This window comes from Drosophila subpulchrella, chromosome 2L (assembly GCF_014743375.2).
Source record: "Drosophila subpulchrella strain 33 F10 #4 breed RU33 chromosome 2L, RU_Dsub_v1.1 Primary Assembly, whole genome shotgun sequence".
Lineage (NCBI taxonomy): Eukaryota > Metazoa > Arthropoda > Insecta > Diptera > Drosophilidae > Drosophila > Drosophila subpulchrella.
In genome coordinates this window covers 20950823-20968864 of record NC_050610.1, presented here as the reverse complement: position 1 = coordinate 20968864, position 18042 = coordinate 20950823, and the positions used below count along the sequence as shown (strand labels likewise).

The 18042-nt window shown below is 42.7% G+C and overlaps 4 protein-coding genes and 1 long non-coding RNA gene across 9 annotated transcripts; 2 read left to right on the top strand and 3 right to left on the bottom strand.

Moving 5' to 3' along the window:
* Positions 1-875: 875 nt before the first annotated feature.
* LOC119548223 (RNA-binding protein Rsf1) lies at positions 876-2709 on the bottom strand. Its single transcript, XM_037855359.1, has one exon. It carries the CDS (start codon positions 2491-2493, stop codon positions 1888-1890), a length of 606 nt encoding a protein of 201 aa, XP_037711287.1. The 5' UTR covers positions 2494-2709; the 3' UTR covers positions 876-1887.
* A 749-nt stretch (positions 2710-3458) lies between these two features.
* On the top strand, positions 3459-4666 carry LOC119547056 (REPTOR-binding partner). Of its 3 annotated transcripts, none has more exons than XM_037853736.1 (4): positions 3459-3617; positions 3984-4065; positions 4320-4441; positions 4503-4595. In XM_037853736.1, exons 1-4 carry the CDS (start codon positions 3561-3563, stop codon positions 4593-4595), a joined length of 354 nt encoding a protein of 117 aa, XP_037709664.1. In that variant the 5' UTR covers positions 3459-3560. The 3 variants fall into 3 exon arrangements, with proteins under 3 accessions (XP_037709664.1, XP_037709663.1, XP_037709665.1); XM_037853735.1 differs by having other exon boundaries at positions 3479-3617; positions 3981-4065; positions 4503-4666; XM_037853737.1 differs by having other exon boundaries at positions 3483-3617; positions 3981-4065; positions 4320-4445; positions 4503-4651.
* A 339-nt stretch (positions 4667-5005) lies between these two features.
* LOC119548438 (MOB kinase activator-like 3) lies at positions 5006-6243 on the top strand. Its single transcript, XM_037855697.1, has 6 exons — positions 5006-5234; positions 5294-5444; positions 5507-5630; positions 5690-5793; positions 5858-5973; positions 6041-6243. Exons 1-6 carry the CDS (start codon positions 5193-5195, stop codon positions 6164-6166), a joined length of 663 nt encoding a protein of 220 aa, XP_037711625.1. The 5' UTR covers positions 5006-5192; the 3' UTR covers positions 6167-6243.
* Positions 6009-8423, bottom strand: LOC119548439. 2 transcript variants are annotated; one of them, XR_005219297.1, is made up of 3 exons: positions 8312-8423; positions 6230-8210; positions 6009-6147 (listed from the first exon to the last, which is right to left on the bottom strand). It is a non-coding gene; the product is annotated as an uncharacterized LOC119548439 (long non-coding RNA). The 2 variants fall into 2 exon arrangements; XR_005219296.1 differs by having other exon boundaries at positions 6230-8187; positions 8240-8361.
* Positions 8424-10744: 2321 nt separating this feature from the next.
* LOC119546833 (leucine-rich repeat extensin-like protein 3) lies at positions 10745-12380 on the bottom strand. Of its 2 annotated transcripts, XM_037853426.1 has the most exons (5): positions 12268-12380; positions 11212-12180; positions 11077-11148; positions 10877-11014; positions 10745-10824 (listed from the first exon to the last, which is right to left on the bottom strand). In XM_037853426.1, exon 2 carries the CDS (start codon positions 12167-12169, stop codon positions 11708-11710), a length of 462 nt encoding a protein of 153 aa, XP_037709354.1. In that variant the 5' UTR covers positions 12170-12180; positions 12268-12380; the 3' UTR covers positions 10745-10824; positions 10877-11014; positions 11077-11148; positions 11212-11707. The 2 variants fall into 2 exon arrangements, with proteins under 2 accessions (XP_037709354.1, XP_037709353.1); XM_037853425.1 differs by having other exon boundaries at positions 10746-10824; positions 10877-11148.
* Positions 12381-18042: the final 5662 nt, after the last annotated feature.

The following is an 18042-nucleotide window of genomic DNA, read 5'->3' as shown; positions in this document are numbered from 1 at the left end:
AAAAATAATATCTTTTTATATTTTAGGCTGTTGAACATACTGAACTTAGCTGCTTGAACAGCTGTTCTATGGATATCCCTCAGTGTGACCAAGTACAATTTTCAATATTAAAAAAACTCACCTGAATTATTAAAAATAGTAATATCTACATCATTATAAGAGTTATTCTGCAAAACCCAAACTCTATTTGTGACACCTTCCACATATAAGCTTACATTTACTAAATGCTAATGCATGAAATTAAAAATTAAGTATTTTTTGAGATTGTCACAGACTATTGTTTTATAAAATTAGCCATATTGTATGCTATTTAAATAAATTGGGCAATTATTGATTTATTGGTCAGTTTTAGTACTGGTGCAACAGGTTGCTTAGAGTTAGTAGTGTGTGCAGCCCTATATAGATTCTGCGCTGAAGAATTCGCGTTTTCCGTCGCTCCTTTTATATCTGAAAGAAAAACCAAGAACTTAAAGAAACCTAAACAATGTCCCACAAAGATTTTGACTTGCCATCTTGTGATTTGTTAAAGAAATAATATTGGTCTTTTTATTTTTAACGCCACACAGTACCTTAAAAATCAAATTACAAAAATCTCATCAAACAGGAAAAAAGCGAAAAGATACATATATCTTCAACATGCGAAGTGTGGATTTTAAATATGCATATACCCCTATACTTTTTATCCCATAAACGATTCACAAAAAGTGCTCTAAATAAATGTAATATTTTAAAGTTTCCGGACCCATCAGCTTGTAAACCTGAACATAAATATACATACATTTCCAGGAAAGCCAAATAAAAAAGCAATAACTATGTTTTCTCCAACAGAAATATTTGTGAATATTTCGTTTTAAAGTCGCAGAAATAAAAACAAATTTTTTGCCGTATTAACCAATTTTATTTTCACTTCTCTCATCATTTCTTTAAAAAAGTATCTGCAGTCATTTGCTCCAAATGTACTCTAACCCCTTAGGCTAACTAACTATTCGACATTTTCATTAAAAGAATATTGCTCTGCTTTTTTTTTTAAACATAAAGCATTCTAATGAATCTCAGTGTTTTTTCAGAGATTCACTGACTAATGACTGGTTAATTTGTTAAAATATCAAAAATGCTGGAACCGAAAAACCGTTATATGTTAAACCCGATACTCTTAACTTAAGATAGTCGCTTGAAGCATTGGCTAGAGCAGCACTTTATTAGTTTTTGTTTGATTGAGTTAAAAATGTAGGTAGATCATGCAGTATTTCTTACCAAATTTAAAGTCAATATCTTAATTATTGTTGGTGGTCTGCCCTGCAAGCACCTGCCGGTTATTGCCTCCTATAGTCTTCAAGATCCAGAAAATCGGACAGGTCATCCAGAAAATCCCATTTCAGACTTCTGAATGAACCAGGTATAATTTTATACACAGCTTCATTTTGAAGGGTATTAGATGTGTGATTATACAAGTACTGTAAAAATGAACACCTAAACAATTCCGATTTCATTTGAAGTTCTTTAATATTTAGACCAATTATGATGCGAAAGCTTGTACGTAATACGAGAAACTTTTCCGCATTTTCTTTATTAAAATTGCGTACTTCTAGAATTTGGTTTGACGTTGTTCGAGTCTTAGCGTATTTCTTCTTACTAGTTTTCTACGTTATAACTTAAATTTTATGTGCTTGCAATTGTCATGTTATTAATGGGTACTCGTTAAATAAATAATGAAAATACGACGACGACTATCAGTTTTGTTGATGTGGGGTGTTGTTGTTGTTTGGCCGATCGAAAACGATCGAATGCTACGATTTTAAATGTTTCGAGTCTGCGTTTACGGCGTCGCACTTAAGTTATTATTTATTAATCTTTTACTCATAGGGCAAACTATGAGGGGTGTTGTCATTAGAATCGATGGTTTCCAACCGGCGAGCGAGAACGGAAGCGTCCAGCTGATTGTCCACCAGTGCGTCCGTAGCTGGCACTGCTTCCACTGCTGTAGCGGCTGCTCTCGCGTCCACCGCCGTATACCTCGCGACGATTGAAGCCGCTTCCGCCGCCATCGCGTCCATTATAGCTGCTGGCCCCGGATCGTCCGGAGCTATAGCCCCTCTCTGTGTGACGACTCGAGGATCCGCTGGAACCACGCTGCCGGAATCCACCGCCGCCGCCTCCACTGCCACTGCTCGTAATGCTATGCCGGCCAAAATCGCCGCGTCTTCCCCTTTCGGCCGGACCGCCACGCCTACCCTGACGCGGCCGCCCCTTTGAGATCTCCACACGCAGTTGGGATCCCAGCAGTTCCGAACCATTCAGTATGTCGCATGCCTTTTCGGCATCGTCGCGATGCTCAAACTCCACAAACGCAAAGCCCGGGGGGTTGAATGCTATCCATACCGAATTCAGCTTGCCGTACTTTGTGAACTCCCCCTCCAGATCGTCTTTTTTCACTTTATCGGTCAGATTGCCAACGTACACCCTTGTCCCGCGCTGATCACCCATGCTAGACATCTAATTTTACTGTTTCAGCGATATCCCTTTCAGATACCTGCTTGAAAAATAAATAATCAATAAGTTATCACCACCGGACAATTTAAGCGTTTGTATCTATATCAAGTTTTCAACCAGGGTGGTTAAACTCGTTGCAAAAATGCTAATTTTTAAAAATAGCCTCGCATTTGGAACTCTGAAATCGGGCGAAAATTGTGTTTTATTTATAGTATTCGGGGACCTTAAAAAAGGGACTTTCCATTACTTTAATGACTGTCGCATGGAGCAATATGCTCAATAAAATATTATTTTAATTTATAGGTACTTTAGCGTACTTAAAAAGGGTTTAGAAAAATACTTTGTCGCTAACTCAACTTGCTGTCTTAATTCTTGAAATAATCCTTGATCAAATGCCATAACAGCATTTTCACAGCGTTATTGTATATAAGAAAAGTAGTTGATAAATAAATTGCCCTCAAGGGAAGGGGCTGTTAGAGTATACCCTATTCCATATTCAGTAATTCAACAGCTTAGGAAAAATAGTACCTTACTAACAACAAAAATATAAAAAATAAAAAATACGAAGTTCCATTTTGTATTTAAATTTGTATGGCAAAAAATACCAGATTCCTATAAAGCACCATCTATTTGATGATTTGTTTTGATACGCTTTGAATATGTTGATGGTTTTTCTTACTATAAACTTTTCCTCTCGTCAGTGGAAACATTTTCGGATAATTTTTTCATAATAAAATTATAAAAAATATACAAAATAATGTTGAAACAGATTCACCAAAGGGAAATCTTTTCTTAAAAATAGTAATCGCGGCAGTTCTGGATGGTGTATCGAGTATCCTGGATGTACTTTGTGGGAATCCTAGTTCCACATCTATCAAAAACCGAAGTGCTTCTTATCGAAGTGCTTTGTGGTAGTTCCCGATAGTTCGATATTTCCCACTGTTCCAAATGAGATATATTTTGCTATCTTTGTACATACATATGTATTAGTTTGTTTATTGTTATCTTGAGTATTTACGAAACGACGCATAATAACAAAGAATTGGTTTTGGCATTTTTTAAGAGTTGCAATGGCAGAAATGGAAATGCAAAGTAATAAAATGTCTATCACAGAGGAAGCACAAGCGGTAATAAGATGTTTAATGGTTGTATTCATTTCGTTTCGAATAGGGAATTACGGACTATGTGTTAATGCGCAGTTAGGCTTTTTGTAAATATGTATGTACATTGTACACAAATGTGTTTGTAAGCGTGTAAAGAGCGCTAACTTTTAAACCGATTTTTAAATTATTACTATCATTACTTTATCAAAGAAATATTGGAATTTTGTCTTATTAACTTATACATATTATACTACATACATATGTATGTTTGGAAACGCTTTAGAGGGTTGTTTGTTAACACGGAAATCGGATAATAAGACAATGATTTTGCATTTATCTTCTAAATTATACTTTATTTCATTCAATGTTTTTGTAAATGTGTTTCAGCAGACTCGGAAAGAATGCGGAAAAAGAGGACGGAAACCAGGAAGAAAGACATCGACTGAAAAATTGGATATGAAGGCCAAACTTGGTAAGACATTGTAAAAATAATTGTATCCGGGGTTATTTCGAAATCTTTATGGATCTAATTTCTTTTTGCACATTGTGCATACGTCTCAATTCCAACCGAAGAGATTTGGTGTCCCGCAGCTCACCCTTATAGAGTATATTATAATTTCTGAAAACTAAGGTTACTTTTGCGACCATGAAACCAATTCAAACCGTTTTTTATCGAGACCCTGTGAATGTATTCACTATCTAATATATTTTCTTTTGCATTTACAGAGCGTAGCAGGCAAAGTGCTAGAGAATGCCGGGCACGTAAGAAACTACGCTATCAGTACCTCGAAGAGTTGGTTGCGGATCGGGAGAAGGCTGTAGTGGCTTTGCGTGCCGAACTGGAGCGCGTCGGTATATAACTTATCAAGCCGGGTTCAACCAATTTATTTATTCCCATCTCTATTGCAGTTAATACAATGGAATAGACAGTTAAGTGAAAATAACACTCCAATCAACAATGACCAGTTGCTTCAGGAAATCGGTATCCTCAAACAAGAATGACCTATATTTTTATTCTTAACATAAAATAATGATAAATATACGGCAGTTACTATTTATATTTTTAACCAAAACATGTGTAAGTTAACTAGATTGGTTTTTTTAAATATGGTATTTGTATTGGGATGCTTTTTATACAGAACTTTAAACGTACAATTTGTAGGGTATTTTGCTTTTTGTTAACACATTGAACGATTCTGTTTTGTGCGTTTGCTAGAGACTTTAAATAAAACGACTAAATACAAAGTAAGGTCATTGATTTATTCAAAAAAGGTAAACATTTAGACCCATTTTGTTTTTATAACTAGAACGTTTTTTTAAGTGTGAACCTTTTGTTAGAGGAACAGTGGTAGTGAAACAATTATTTTCTAAGTGGAGAACTATTCGATTACCTTTTTGTGAAGAAACCTATCGAGGGCTTACCATCTCTTTCACGGCATAAAAATACAGATAATAGAAATAAATACAGAATCAAATGTAAACATAATTGATAAGCGTGAATAGTTCGCCATTGTTTAGGAACTTGTGTTACTTTGTAGCTTATACATATGTGCCAACGTACAATCCTTACTTTAAAACCGGAATCTCAAACAAGATAATATGGCATTAAATGGATTTTTAGAGTTCTTTCAAAAGGGCAAGGTGGGGTTGGTTTAATGCAAAATAATACACAAATAGCATATATTCACATTGTATTTCAGACTTTTAGGCCAAAGAAGCCCTTTGCCTCGGGAACAATTAGATATTCTCTGCACAAGCAAGCTCAGGCGAGTCTGCAATCAGGGATAAATCTTCGGCAAGTTGTGCGGCTGCCCCAGGGAGAGAATTTGAACGACTGGCTGGCTGTACATGGTAAAAACTATATTATAAATATCGTATTGCCTAATTTCCATATGTATAATGTTTAATCCTAGTTGTGGACTTTTTCAATCGCATAAATCTCCTCTACGGCACTGTCTCCGAGTTTTGCAACGAAACTACATGTCCCACAATGTCTGGTGGATCCCGGTATGAGTATTTATGGGCTGATGGAGATCTGTAAGTAAATCACCCGGTAAACCCATTTTCATATTATTAAAATTGTTTTCTAATATTAGATATAAAAAGCCAACTGCCCTCTCAGCCCAAAAATATATTGAACACTTAATGGACTGGATTGAGACACAAATCAATAATGAATCTGTTTTTCCCGTATCCACTGGTGGGTTTCAGAGCCTTGTCCGTTGGCGTTCTCGATAATCACTTATTCCCCGACTTTATTTCAGATGTTCCTTTTCCGAAAAACTTCTCAGCCATTAGTCGGAAAATTTTAACCCGTCTGTTTCGTGTGTTTGTCCACGTCTATATCCACCACTTTGATCGTATAGTCAGCATTGGCGCAGTGAGTATTAGCATATGATAAACCCCCATCAGCATTATCAAATTAATTAACATTTACGTTGATTTAGGAAGCCCACGTAAATGCCTGCTATAAACATTTTTACTACTTTGTGCAAGAATTCGACATGGTTTCGGCCAAAGAGCTGGAACCGCTGCAGGAAATGACATCTAGAATCTGCAAAGACAAGGATTAAATGTATCTCGCACAAGATTGTGATGTAAATATTTATTGTTTATTAAAAAATAAATAAGCTTACATGGAGTTTGGTAATCTTTGTATGGGCAATCTATGTAATTTTGTATAGGGGCTATGACTTTTGGTATTTTTATATAAATCAACAAAGTTATTTTGGATAATGGGAATATTTAACAAATAAATTAATTTTGCTTTATTGAATTATCACTTAAAACTAAAATTTTAAAATTAGCTGCACAAAAGTCTTGGCACACTTGTGTTATTAATAACTATTTCGTTAAAACTTAACCTATTTGGTTGCTTTTTTTGCCAAATCCGCTTTGTCTATATATCTTAAGTGGTATAATGCTAAATTAGTATCATTAAATCGATTTAGTACTTTAAATTACACCAACTATGGTTATATATAAGAATAATACCTTTATCTCTGCGAAAAATATTTTATTTTCAGGATCAGTTGTATACTAACATATGTGAATGGGTGCCCTGAAGCCGATTTTATCGTTGGGAGCCTTTTATGGCGTTCTAGTGCTCAGATGGGCTACCGTCTTGGTATCATGGCTTAAAGCTGCCCAAAGAAACCCAAAGAACATATAGAGATATACTTGTTTCTATTTTGATTATTTCTTTTACATATTTTGTGTTCAACAGCGAATTCTTCAAGAGGTATAAAATCGCTTTTGATCCAAAACGCTTATACCCAGTAATTTAATCAGTACTTTAATATGTTAAAGCGAGCTGCCCAAAAGAACTTGCCGGAATTAAGGAGTTTCTATTTTATTTTATTTTTTTATATTTTGGGAACCGCTCCCGCTCCATGTACATTCGTCCATCAGCAGCGCCAAGATGGCGCTTTCACACAATCCTTAGTTGAAGACACGCTCCACCGACGCTTAATCCTGATACATCTTATACTGGATATGTTATAGTGGGGAATACAATGGTATTACAAGCTTATGTACTTGAAAACGCCGTCAATTTCGATGTGGCAGCGACTCATGGGGAGCAGGGCAAGATGAAGTAGAGGATCTGGCCCTGTGTGACATCGTTTCGGGATGAGACATCGTTTTCGATGGAGAAGTCGACGATGAGGTCGCCGCGGCACGAGCCGCGACTGATGGAGCAGTCCCAGGCGACGTGGTCCTCGTTCTTCGGGACAAGCCACACCCGATCTTCCGCCGGGAGGGGTGCGACTTACGCTACACAGCCCTGATCTCACTGAAGCAGGCGTGGTGTGGTACCCTCCTGGAGTTGCCGACGCTCTTGGGCGAGCTCCTGCACCTAAGCACCCAGGGTGAGGTGATCAGCCCGGACTCCACGCACCGCTTCCCGGGTCAGGGACTGTCCCGTCCGATAAACGGCTCGTGCCGCGGCGACCTCATCGTCGACTTCCTCATCGACTTTCCGAAAACGATGTCACATAAGGCCAGATCCCCGCTCTAATTCCTCTTGCCCTGGACCCCATAAGCTTGTAACCGCGTCTTATGGGGAGCAGGGCAAGATGAAGCACAGCGAGGATATGGCCTTCTCTGACATCGTGTCGGGAATTCGATGAAGAAGACGACGATTAAGCCGCCGCGCACGAGCCGTTTGGGGCAGTCCCAGACCCGGGAAGCGGAGCGACGAGTCCGGACTGATCACCTCAGCATGGGTGGAGAGATGCAGCGGCTCATCCAAGAGCGTCGCCACTTCCAGGGAAGTATCATACCGCGCCTGCTTCAGCGCGTGTAGCGTAAACCACACCACTTCCGGCGGAAGATCGGGTGAGGCCTGGCGCACGGTTGGGCACCACGTCGCCCTCCTTTGGGAAGATGATCCTGGTGCCCCCTTCCAGCTCGGACGGATCTCGACGTTCAGCGGCTTCTCCCGTTGAATCACACGGCCGATTGATGAAAAATGCTCAGTTACACCCTATGGTTATTTCCTCCAGAGCCACAAAAAGATCATAGTCTTTCGCCGGAGTCCTTGATCCTGGTCCAACCGCCGTCGTCGTTGTCGGAGATCTCGGAGCCCATGGTTCTAATGGATTTCTAATTAATGGTCTCAGAAAAAAAAAAATTTTTTTAATTACCTTGAATGGCACAAATTGGTTAAACTGAAATGTCTACGGTGTCTATGACTATAGCTTGTCAAAAGGACTTACTTCGATTTATTTTCGACTTAAGACAAGCACATTATACCCTCTGCACACAGCCGCTCATAATTGCAACAGCAATTCTTGTTAACATTGAGAATCGCTGAAGCGAACAGCTGATCGACAATGGCAAACACAAGGGGGTTTTCGCATCAACGACTGAATTTCCCTGGCGGGATTTTTCCGTCCATAAGAAATGTACGTGTAGGAAAGAGACGGAAAAAGGGCGCTACAACTCGCTGCAGCGGAAAATGGGACCGCACACCCAAATCGATTCAGTATTCCACTGATTTATTCAGTATTTTTTTTACGAACTTACGTGATTTTTGTACTTTGCGGCTTAGAATTTCTTCAGAAGGAAATGCATTGGAACTGAAATGCCGCCGTTATGAGGAAATTGTTGTTGGTGCAGGCCCAAGGAGCCTCTCAACGGCTCGGAAACAGCAATTGATCTCATCTTGAATATAAATATTGCTATGCTATTTTTTAAGGAAAAGATTAACCTCCAGCTTATGTCCCTCTTGGCAAGATCTTGCACATGCTACACCAAAACGTACATTATTTATCTCGTCTCCCTTCGGATACGGTTTGCTTATGCCGATCAGCTTTCACTTAAAGTTGCAACAGCGATTCTTAAGCGGCTGTGTGCAGAGGGTAATATATCCTTAAGCCTAGTAATCACATCGTCGAAAACCTCGAGCTAACCATAGGAGTAAGCGAGAGGCAAATACGCGACTAACGCTTTTCGTCGCTGAAAAACTAAGGAAATACCAGAAAAAATACCTGATTAAGCGAGTGTATTTCGATGAACGCCGTTAGCCGCGGCCCAAAGAATAAGAAATTTTATCTTTGGCGGTGTTTGTGCAAAAGCATTGTGGAAACAAAGAGTTAAAAACGGAAGAAGAACCCCAAAAACGCCTGCAGAATGCCAGTGCAGATAAAAAAGGACGCCTTATCCAAGCTGTTGCTTGTTATTTGTGGGACATCATCGACAAGAAGCAATACCACAACAGGGCAAATCCGCAGAATAGTTGAAGTGCTGGAGGAGATCCAGAGGGAAGGAACATAGGGAGTGGGACTTCGCTCCCATCCTCGCAAAGCAAGGAAGAAAAAAAGAATTTGGTTACGTTGTACTAATAGAAGTATCTTTTTAGCAGAACCACCAGAATTATCTCCATCGAGCTCTCCACTGGGGAACCACAGGACTCAACCTCCACCAGCTATTTGGCAGCTAACACGGATGTGGAGGACGCGCCGGCTTCTATAGGGAGGGGGCGCCCGCTAATTGCCATTGCCAGGATGCTGGGCGACTTCCTGCAGCATGAGGAGAAAAAACCCCGTTCCCAATCCGGCTCCAACTTCCTCGAGGTCCAATATGCTTATTGGGATTCGGAGCTGGCCTAAAGATGGCGCGGGAAAGATGGCGAAGCATGCTTGGAAGGAGAAGAAGAAATAAAAACATTCGTTGAACATTCCAATTACTTTTATTTTAATTTCGTTGTGTACCAGCAGACTCTTCTTTTTTAAATTGCTCCAGTTGATTTGTTTTCCGTTTGGCAACATGCCCAGCTGCTTTACAGTACTACCATGCCTGATGCATTGCGGGTGAACTTTGAAAACTTCGGTCACACTACGAAGAATAAGATTTTTCGACTAGTGGAACTCTAAGCCGATCTGAGTAGCTTTACCTAAGCTAAGTAATTTGCATATCCTTGGATAAATTATTAGGGCAATGCCTACTAATACGGGCAAAAAGTTTTTTTTTTATATTTTAAGGTGGGCTTAAAACCATTTATTTTACGCTAAGATTAAATAAAAACTAGCTTACAAAACAAAAACCCTAGCTCAAAAAAAAAAGAAACATGTTTTTAAAACATACATTTGAATACTCGGGACTTTTGATCTTTAAAGTAAAAACTAACGCTCGATCAAACGCTTGTATATAGCTTTCTACTTTATGGGTGAACTTTGTTTTCGTAAATAATAACTAAACAGGATGTTAAACTTCATTTTAAAAATGTTTTTCGTTATGAAAAGGGTTAAAGTGAGGATTTTAGGGAACTGATAACAAATAATTTTCTTGGAAAACCGTTACTAATAGCTCTGTTAGTTGAAACTCTTTCATCCGACAAACATATTTCAAGCGGAATACTCACCTCTGAAAAGTGGCAGGCTCAGTGGCAGCTCCCCGAAGGGTGGCAACGTTGGCCACACATCGATAGCCGATATTCAGGCAAGTCGATAGGCTGTTGTCGATTTCGGGATTCGTCGGCAAAACAGTCATTTGGCTTTTATCACCGCGTGCGGGTCTAACCGCAAGCACTCCATCTGCTGGAGATGAATATCTGAATATTGGTTATTAAATAAAAAACATAAATTTAATACATTTTAATGTTGACATTAAACATTTTATTAAAGTAAATATAATTAACTACTTAAAAATTTAATTCATAAACATAAAGTTGGATTCAAACGCCCTAGACTTGCTGAACTATTTTGTCCAGCAAGCTAGACACTAGGATCTGAAATTAAAATTAAATCAAATTCAATTGATTATTTCTGTAAAAAATTTACTTGCAATAAATTGATCCCCCACTGACCTCCCGCGACTGGGGGGACATCGAGGACTCCCTGGAAGCAGGCGGCTGCATCACCCCTTTGTTCAGCTCCGCCCAGTGTTGCCGCAGGGTAAAGAAAATGTATTAGTATTTACTTTTAAAATAATATTAAATGCTTTAATATTTAAGCAGCTCCAACTATGATTTAAACATTACCTGCATCCGCAATCAGTCCGGCGTGGCCGCTCGGGAGCCTCCAATGTCATTTACTTACGTTCAGGGAAGGATCTGAAATTAATATAAAAATTATAATTTAAGTTAAAAATCAAATCAAATTTTATGAATACTTACAGCAAGGCATTAATCCCTTCGCTTAGTTCCCGCGCCGTGGGGGACATTGACGACTCCCTCGAAGGCTGCTGCACCTCCCCGTTGTTTATGCCCGCCCAATGTCGCCGCAGGGTGGCATGTGGGCCATCCGGCAAGTAAACCGTGACCCCGTCCCCTTCGCACTTTGCCCTGTGCCCACTAGGGTTCTTCACAGTGGAACTGTAGGGGCAAGAATACGTCAGGGACGAGGCCAAGCAGGTGTGGCGCCTGGCTCTAAACGGATGACCGCATTTCTGCCAGCACATCCAGTACTGGAAAGGCACCGTCGTCCATTGCCTTCCATCGCCATCGAAGTGCCTCTGCAGTTCCCTTGTGGGGAGCTGTGGCCACTGAGACACTTCGATATCATTGTTAGGCAACGGAAGACGGGGCGTTCCCAGTGCTGGATATGGGCGCCCTGGCCGCTCCCGAGGAGCGACAGGACGCCTACGTCCTGCTGATGGCCGCGGCGGCACAGTTATGGGGGCCAACGGGGGATGGCAGCCTGGGCCTCCGGCTCCACCAACACCTTCTCAAACACCACCTCTTTTGGCGGTGGCGCCTGAAGTGGTGGTGGTGGCGGCATCTGTGGCGCTGGACTCCACATCCATTTGCCTTCCGGAGGTGGATGTGGTGTTGGCGCCACATGCTCCTGCGCCGGCGCTGGACTCCACGTCCATTTGCCTTCCGGAGGTGGAGGTGGTGTTGGCGCCACATGCTCCTGCGCCGGCGCTGGACTCCACGTCCATTTGCCTTCCGGAGGTGGAGGTGGTGTTGGCGCCACAGGCTCCTGTTGCGGCGCTGGTGGTGGCGTCGGAGGAGTAGCCTGCTGGTCCTCCTGTATGGCCTGTACAGGTGGCGCCTGTTGCGGCTGTGGCGGGTTCTGCATGGCCAAAAACTGCGCCGCCGCCGCCATACCATCAGCCACCGCTGCCATCATTGCCTGGGTTGCTAAATTTTTTTAAATAATTTATAATATAATAATAATAATAATATATGTATAATAATATTTTTAATTTAATTTTAATGATACAGTACATTTCTTCCTTTACATTACTTGTTGGGGCGGTGCGGCTTGATCAATGGAAATAGTTGAAGCCCCAAGACTGAATGGTACCCAAAAAACACGGGAGTACTTTTGGGGTTTTTTCGCGACGAGCGTAGGTGTTTATTAGTACACTTTGAAACATGAACTGCCTAAGCCTAACTTAACTTAAGCGCTCCAGAGCAGAGCGGAGACTTAGGGGAGAGATGGAGAGGGAGAGCGGACGGCAGTGCGAGCGCGCGAGATGTAGACATCTGGATAAAACTGCCGCTCGACACTGCCTCCTGAAATTAAACGCCCTTTTGACGTGAACATTCTCCCCCCCCCTTGCGAGGACACCCGTAGCAAGAACCTCAGGATAGTAGGCTCAGGAATACGTTGGAAGTGTAGATCGGTCGTCCGTATGTAGGAGAGTGTGGTGGTCCTTTCCACACTTGTGGCAGTGATGACCACTACGGCAGGAGTCCTTGGTATGATTGTGAGCCAAGCAATTGGAGCAATACTTCTGGATATGTACTTCCTGGAGCCGATTCTGGGGGCTTAGCCGTAGAAAGTGGTGGCACTTCCGTAGGGGATGGATCTTTTGGCAGACTCGGCATTGGTAGGATTTAATACCTCGAGTACGTCTGCCATCCAAGGATGGGTATGGAACCCAATACTCGGATGGAGTATTCTTAGGAGGGACTTTTTGTACGGAAACTTGCGCTGAATAGGACGAAATGATGTGTGGAACTGAGGCGGTTACTGGCCTTGGAGGGTCGGATGGAATCGTCGGAGTAGTAGGGCCGCTGTTTCGATGCAGCAATGTGTGATGCCGATCTTGGCAAGTGAGACAGTTGTGAGCGCTTGTGCAATCCCGGAATTGATGGCTACTTGCAAAGCAATTGGAGCACAACTGCTTCCTTTGAATATAGGCTAGGCGATCGTCTACCGTCATCTGTAGGAAGCGTGGACATATACGCACGGGGTGGTTCTTCTTGGAACACAGATCGCAGCCCTTGGGTATCGGAACTAACCTTGTGTTGAAGGAATTTATTTTTGGAAATTCTGCCACTCGATTTGTGTCTTTGGACTGGACGTGGTGGAAATTGGCAGATCGGAAGCTATCGACGGCCTCAAGAGTTCGATTGCGCTCTGTCAAATATGAATCAAGCCCAAGCCACGTAGGAATCTCGGCTTTATTTTGGATGGATTGCTCCCATAATGAGAGAGTGAACTTTGGTAGTTTTGTCGAGCACATATAAACCAGGATAGGGTCCCAATTCTCAATATTAACACCGGAAAATTTTAAGGAAGTTAAGCAACCTTGAAAAGTGCGTTGAAGTTCCTTTAAGGCTGCTCCCGACTCCTGTGCTATGGATTGCACATTGAAAAGTGTTTTCAGGTGACTGTTCACCTGCAATCGCTTATTTTCGAAACGCTCAATTAGGTTATTCCAGGCTGAGCGAAAGCCATCATTGGTGAGTGGGGATCTTGAAACTATGGAATGAGCTTCGCCACTTGTTTTTGAATTTAAGTGGAATAATTTTTCAACGGGCGTTAGACTCGGATTGTCTATGTATATTGCCGTGAAAAGGTCCCGGAAAGTCGGCCAGCGAAGATAGTCGCCAGAGAAAACCTCTGTGTCGATAGGAGGGAGCCGACAGCCATAAGACGTGGAATTTCGGGACGGAGTTACTGGAGCTTGAGGTATTTGGGAGGAGCCTTTTTGGATTTGTTCCATCAACTGCGCGGCAAATATTTCGTAAGTGGAGTACGTTTGGTAATACGTGGACTTTAGTATGGATTTTGTGTCTGCGGCGCTCTCGCCGGCAGATATAATGCTGTCGGAGCATATGTCGTATGCTGCCTTTACCGTTTGCCACAAGGAATTGAGGTGATCGCGACGGATGTTACAGGCGGATAACGTTGGTGTAGGAGCACCTGGAGCGTTCACAGTGGCCTCAAAGTGGATCAGACAGTCAGCTGTGGCCATAAATCGGGTTAAAGCGGATTTTACTGATGTTGCCATGACGTTAAATAATTTAGAATTTTAATTCAGATGTAAGGAAACGGATTGGAATCAAATTGGAATTTAGGAACCAATTAAGATTGTAAATATATACGGTCACACTGTCGGATAGGCAATAAATATTTATTATATCGGAATGTCGGACTTATGTAAGGAATTACGGACTTTAATATTGTTTGTTTGAAAAGAACACTTTTTGTGAGCTCTTGACCCACTGTGCACTGGCGATATACGTATGTATGCACACTGTACATATACATATGTGGGGTGCGAATAGCGGAATAACGTTGCGGGAATTGGAAAGACTTCGCTTAAGTTTGTATGTCGGTGCGTTTGTTTGTCACCTGCACAACTAAATTGCAAACGATTACAACAGCGCTCATTCCAAGACAACTACAGCAGCGCTCACCCCAAGACGACTACAAAGCGCTCATCCCGGGAGGACAGCAACGGCGAGGGATGCTACAATTCATTACCCTACCTTGTTTTGTTTTGTTTTTTCTCCCCCTCTGTCATTATGCTACTGCGGCTGGCTACCCTCTAACCCCGACGCACTACCGAGGCTTGGGGGTTCGATGTCGTTGTGTGCCTGCAACTGCTGAAGTGGACATCGCTTCCAGTTTAATCTGGGTCAACCGTGGTCAACCGCCAATTGGACACTGGCATGGCACGTAAGAGGGGCGGACGACCACAGGAGTTTTCCTAACACCGCCAACCAACCGCTTACTGCCAACCACCTACTGCAACCCGCCTACTGCCAACTGCCAACCAACTGCTTAAAGATGACAAGCGATTGCAACAGCGCATATCCCAAGACGACTACAACAGCGCTCATCCCAGGACGACTACAACAGCGCTCATCAATTCTGACCTCTTGGAGGACATCGGCCAGAAATGGGCTTTAGCGTTGGACGAGGCGGTCAAGGAAGCCCTGTCGGTGTTCCCAGAGGTCATGGAGGATGAGGATCAGGCCCTCCTCCTCGTCGGGAGTTTGGTGGCGGTGATGGCGAGGCAATGATGGCAGCGGTGGCTGATGGTATGGCGGCGGCGGCGCAGTTTTTGGCCATGCAGAATCCGCCACAGCCGCAACAGGCGCCACCTGTACAGGCCATACAGGAGGACCAGCAGGCTCCTGTTGCGGCGCTGGTGGTGGCGTCGGAGGAGGAGCCTGTGGCGCCAACACCACATCCACCTCCGGCAGGCAAATGGATGTGGAGTCCAGCGCCACAGATGCCGCCACCACCACCACTTCAGGCGCCACCGCCAAAAGAGGTGGTGTTTGAGAAGGTGTTGGTGGAGCCGGAGGCCCAGGCTGCCATCCCCCGTTGGCCCCCATAACTGTGCCGCCGCGGCCATCAGCAGGACGTAGGCGTCCTGTCGCTCCTCGGGAGCGGCCAGGGCGCCCATATCCAGCACTGGGAACGCCCCGTCTTCCGTTGCCTAACAATGATATCGAAGTGTCTCAGTGGCCACAGCTCCCCACAAGGGAACTGCAGAGGCACTTCGATGGCGATGGAAGGCAATGGACGACGGTGCCTTTCCAGTACTGGATGTGCTGGCAGAAATGCGGTCATCCGTTTAGAGCCAGGCGCCACACCTGCTTGGCCTCGTCCCTGACGTATTCTTGCCCCTACAGTTCCACTGTGAAGAACCCTAGTGGGCACAGGGCAAAGTGCGAAGGGGACGGGGTCACGGTTTACTTGCCGGATGGCCCACATGCCACCCTGCGGCGACATTGGGCGGGCATAAACAACGGGGAGGTGCAGCAGCCTTCGAGGGAGTCGTCAATGTCCCCCACGGCGCGGGAACTAAGCGAAGGGATTAATGCCTTGCTGTAAGTATTCATAAAATTTGATTTGATTTTTAACTTAAATTATAATTTTTATATTAATTTCAGATCCTTCCCTGAACGTAAGTAAATGACATTGGAGGCTCCCGAGCGGCCACGCCGGACTGATTGCGGATGCAGGTAATGTTTAAATCATAGTTGGAGCTGCTTAAATATTAAAGCATTTAATATTATTTTAAAAGTAAATACTAATACATTTTCTTTACCCTGCGGCAACACTGGGCGGAGCTGAACAAAGGGGTGATGCAGCCGCCTGCTTCCAGGGAGTCCTCGATGTCCCCCCAGTCGCGGGAGGTCAGTGGGGGATCAATTTATTGCAAGTAAATTTTTTACAGAAATAATCAATTGAATTTGATTTAATTTTAATTTCAGATCCTAGTGTCTAGCTTGCTGGACAAAATAGTTCAGCAAGTCTAGGGCGTTTGAATCCAACTTTATGTTTATGAATTAAATTTTTAAGTAGTTAATTATATTTACTTTAATAAAATGTTTAATGTCAACATTAAAATGTATTAAATTTATGTTTTTTATTTAATAACCAATATTCAGATATTCATCTCCAGCAGATGGAGTGCTTGCGGTTAGACCCGCACGCGGTGATAAAAGCCAAATGACTGTTTTGCCGACGAATCCCGAAATCGACAACAGCCTATCGACTTGCCTGAATATCGGCTATCGATGTGTGGCCAACGTTGCCACCCTTCGGGGAGCTGCCACTGAGCCTGCCACTTTTCAGAGGTGAGTATTCCGCTTGAAATATGTTTGTCGGATGAAAGAGTTTCAACTAACAGAGCTATTAGTAACGGTTTTCCAAGAAAATTATTTGTTATCAGTTCCCTAAAATCCTCACTTTAACCCTTTTCATAACGAAAAACATTTTTAAAATGAAGTTTAACATCCTGTTTAGTTATTATTTACGAAAACAAAGTTCACCCATAAAGTAGAAAGCTATATACAAGCGTTTGATCGAGCGTTAGTTTTTACTTTAAAGATCAAAAGTCCCGAGTATTCAAATGTATGTTTTAAAAACATGTTTCTTTTTTTTTTGAGCTAGGGTTTTTGTTTTGTAAGCTAGTTTTTATTTAATCTTAGCGTAAAATAAATGGTTTTAAGCCCACCTTAAAATATAAAAAAAAAACTTTTTGCCCGTATTAGTAGGCATTGCCCTAATAATTTATCCAAGGATATGCAAATTACTTAGCTTAGGTAAAGCTACTCAGATCGGCTTAGAGTTCCACTAGTCGAAAAATCTTATTCTTCGTAGTGTGACCGAAGTTTTCAAAGTTCACCCGCAATGCATCAGGCATGGTAGTACTGTAAAGCAGCTGGGCATGTTGCCAAACGGAAAACAAATCAACTGGAGCAATTTAAAAAAGAAGAGTCTGCTGGTACACAACGAAATTAAAATAAAAGTAATTGGAATGTTCAACGAATGTTTTTATTTCTTCTTCTCCTTCCAAGCATGCTTCGCCATCTTTCCCGCGCCATCTTTAGGCCAGCTCCGAATCCCAATAAGCATATTGGACCTCGAGGAAGTTGGAGCCGGATTGGGAACGGGGTTTTTTCTCCTCATGCTGCAGGAAGTCGCCCAGCATCCTGGCAATGGCAATTAGCGGGCGCCCCCTCCCTATAGAAGCCGGCGCGTCCTCCACATCCGTGTTAGCTGCCAAATAGCTGGTGGAGGTTGAGTCCTGTGGTTCCCCAGTGGAGAGCTCGATGGAGATAATTCTGGTGGTTCTGCTAAAAAGATACTTCTATTAGTACAACGTAACCAAATTCTTTTTTTCTTCCTTGCTTTGCGAGGATGGGAGCGAAGTCCCACTCCCTATGTTCCTTCCCTCTGGATCTCCTCCAGCACTTCAACTATTCTGCGGATTTGCCCTGTTGTGGTATTGCTTCTTGTCGATG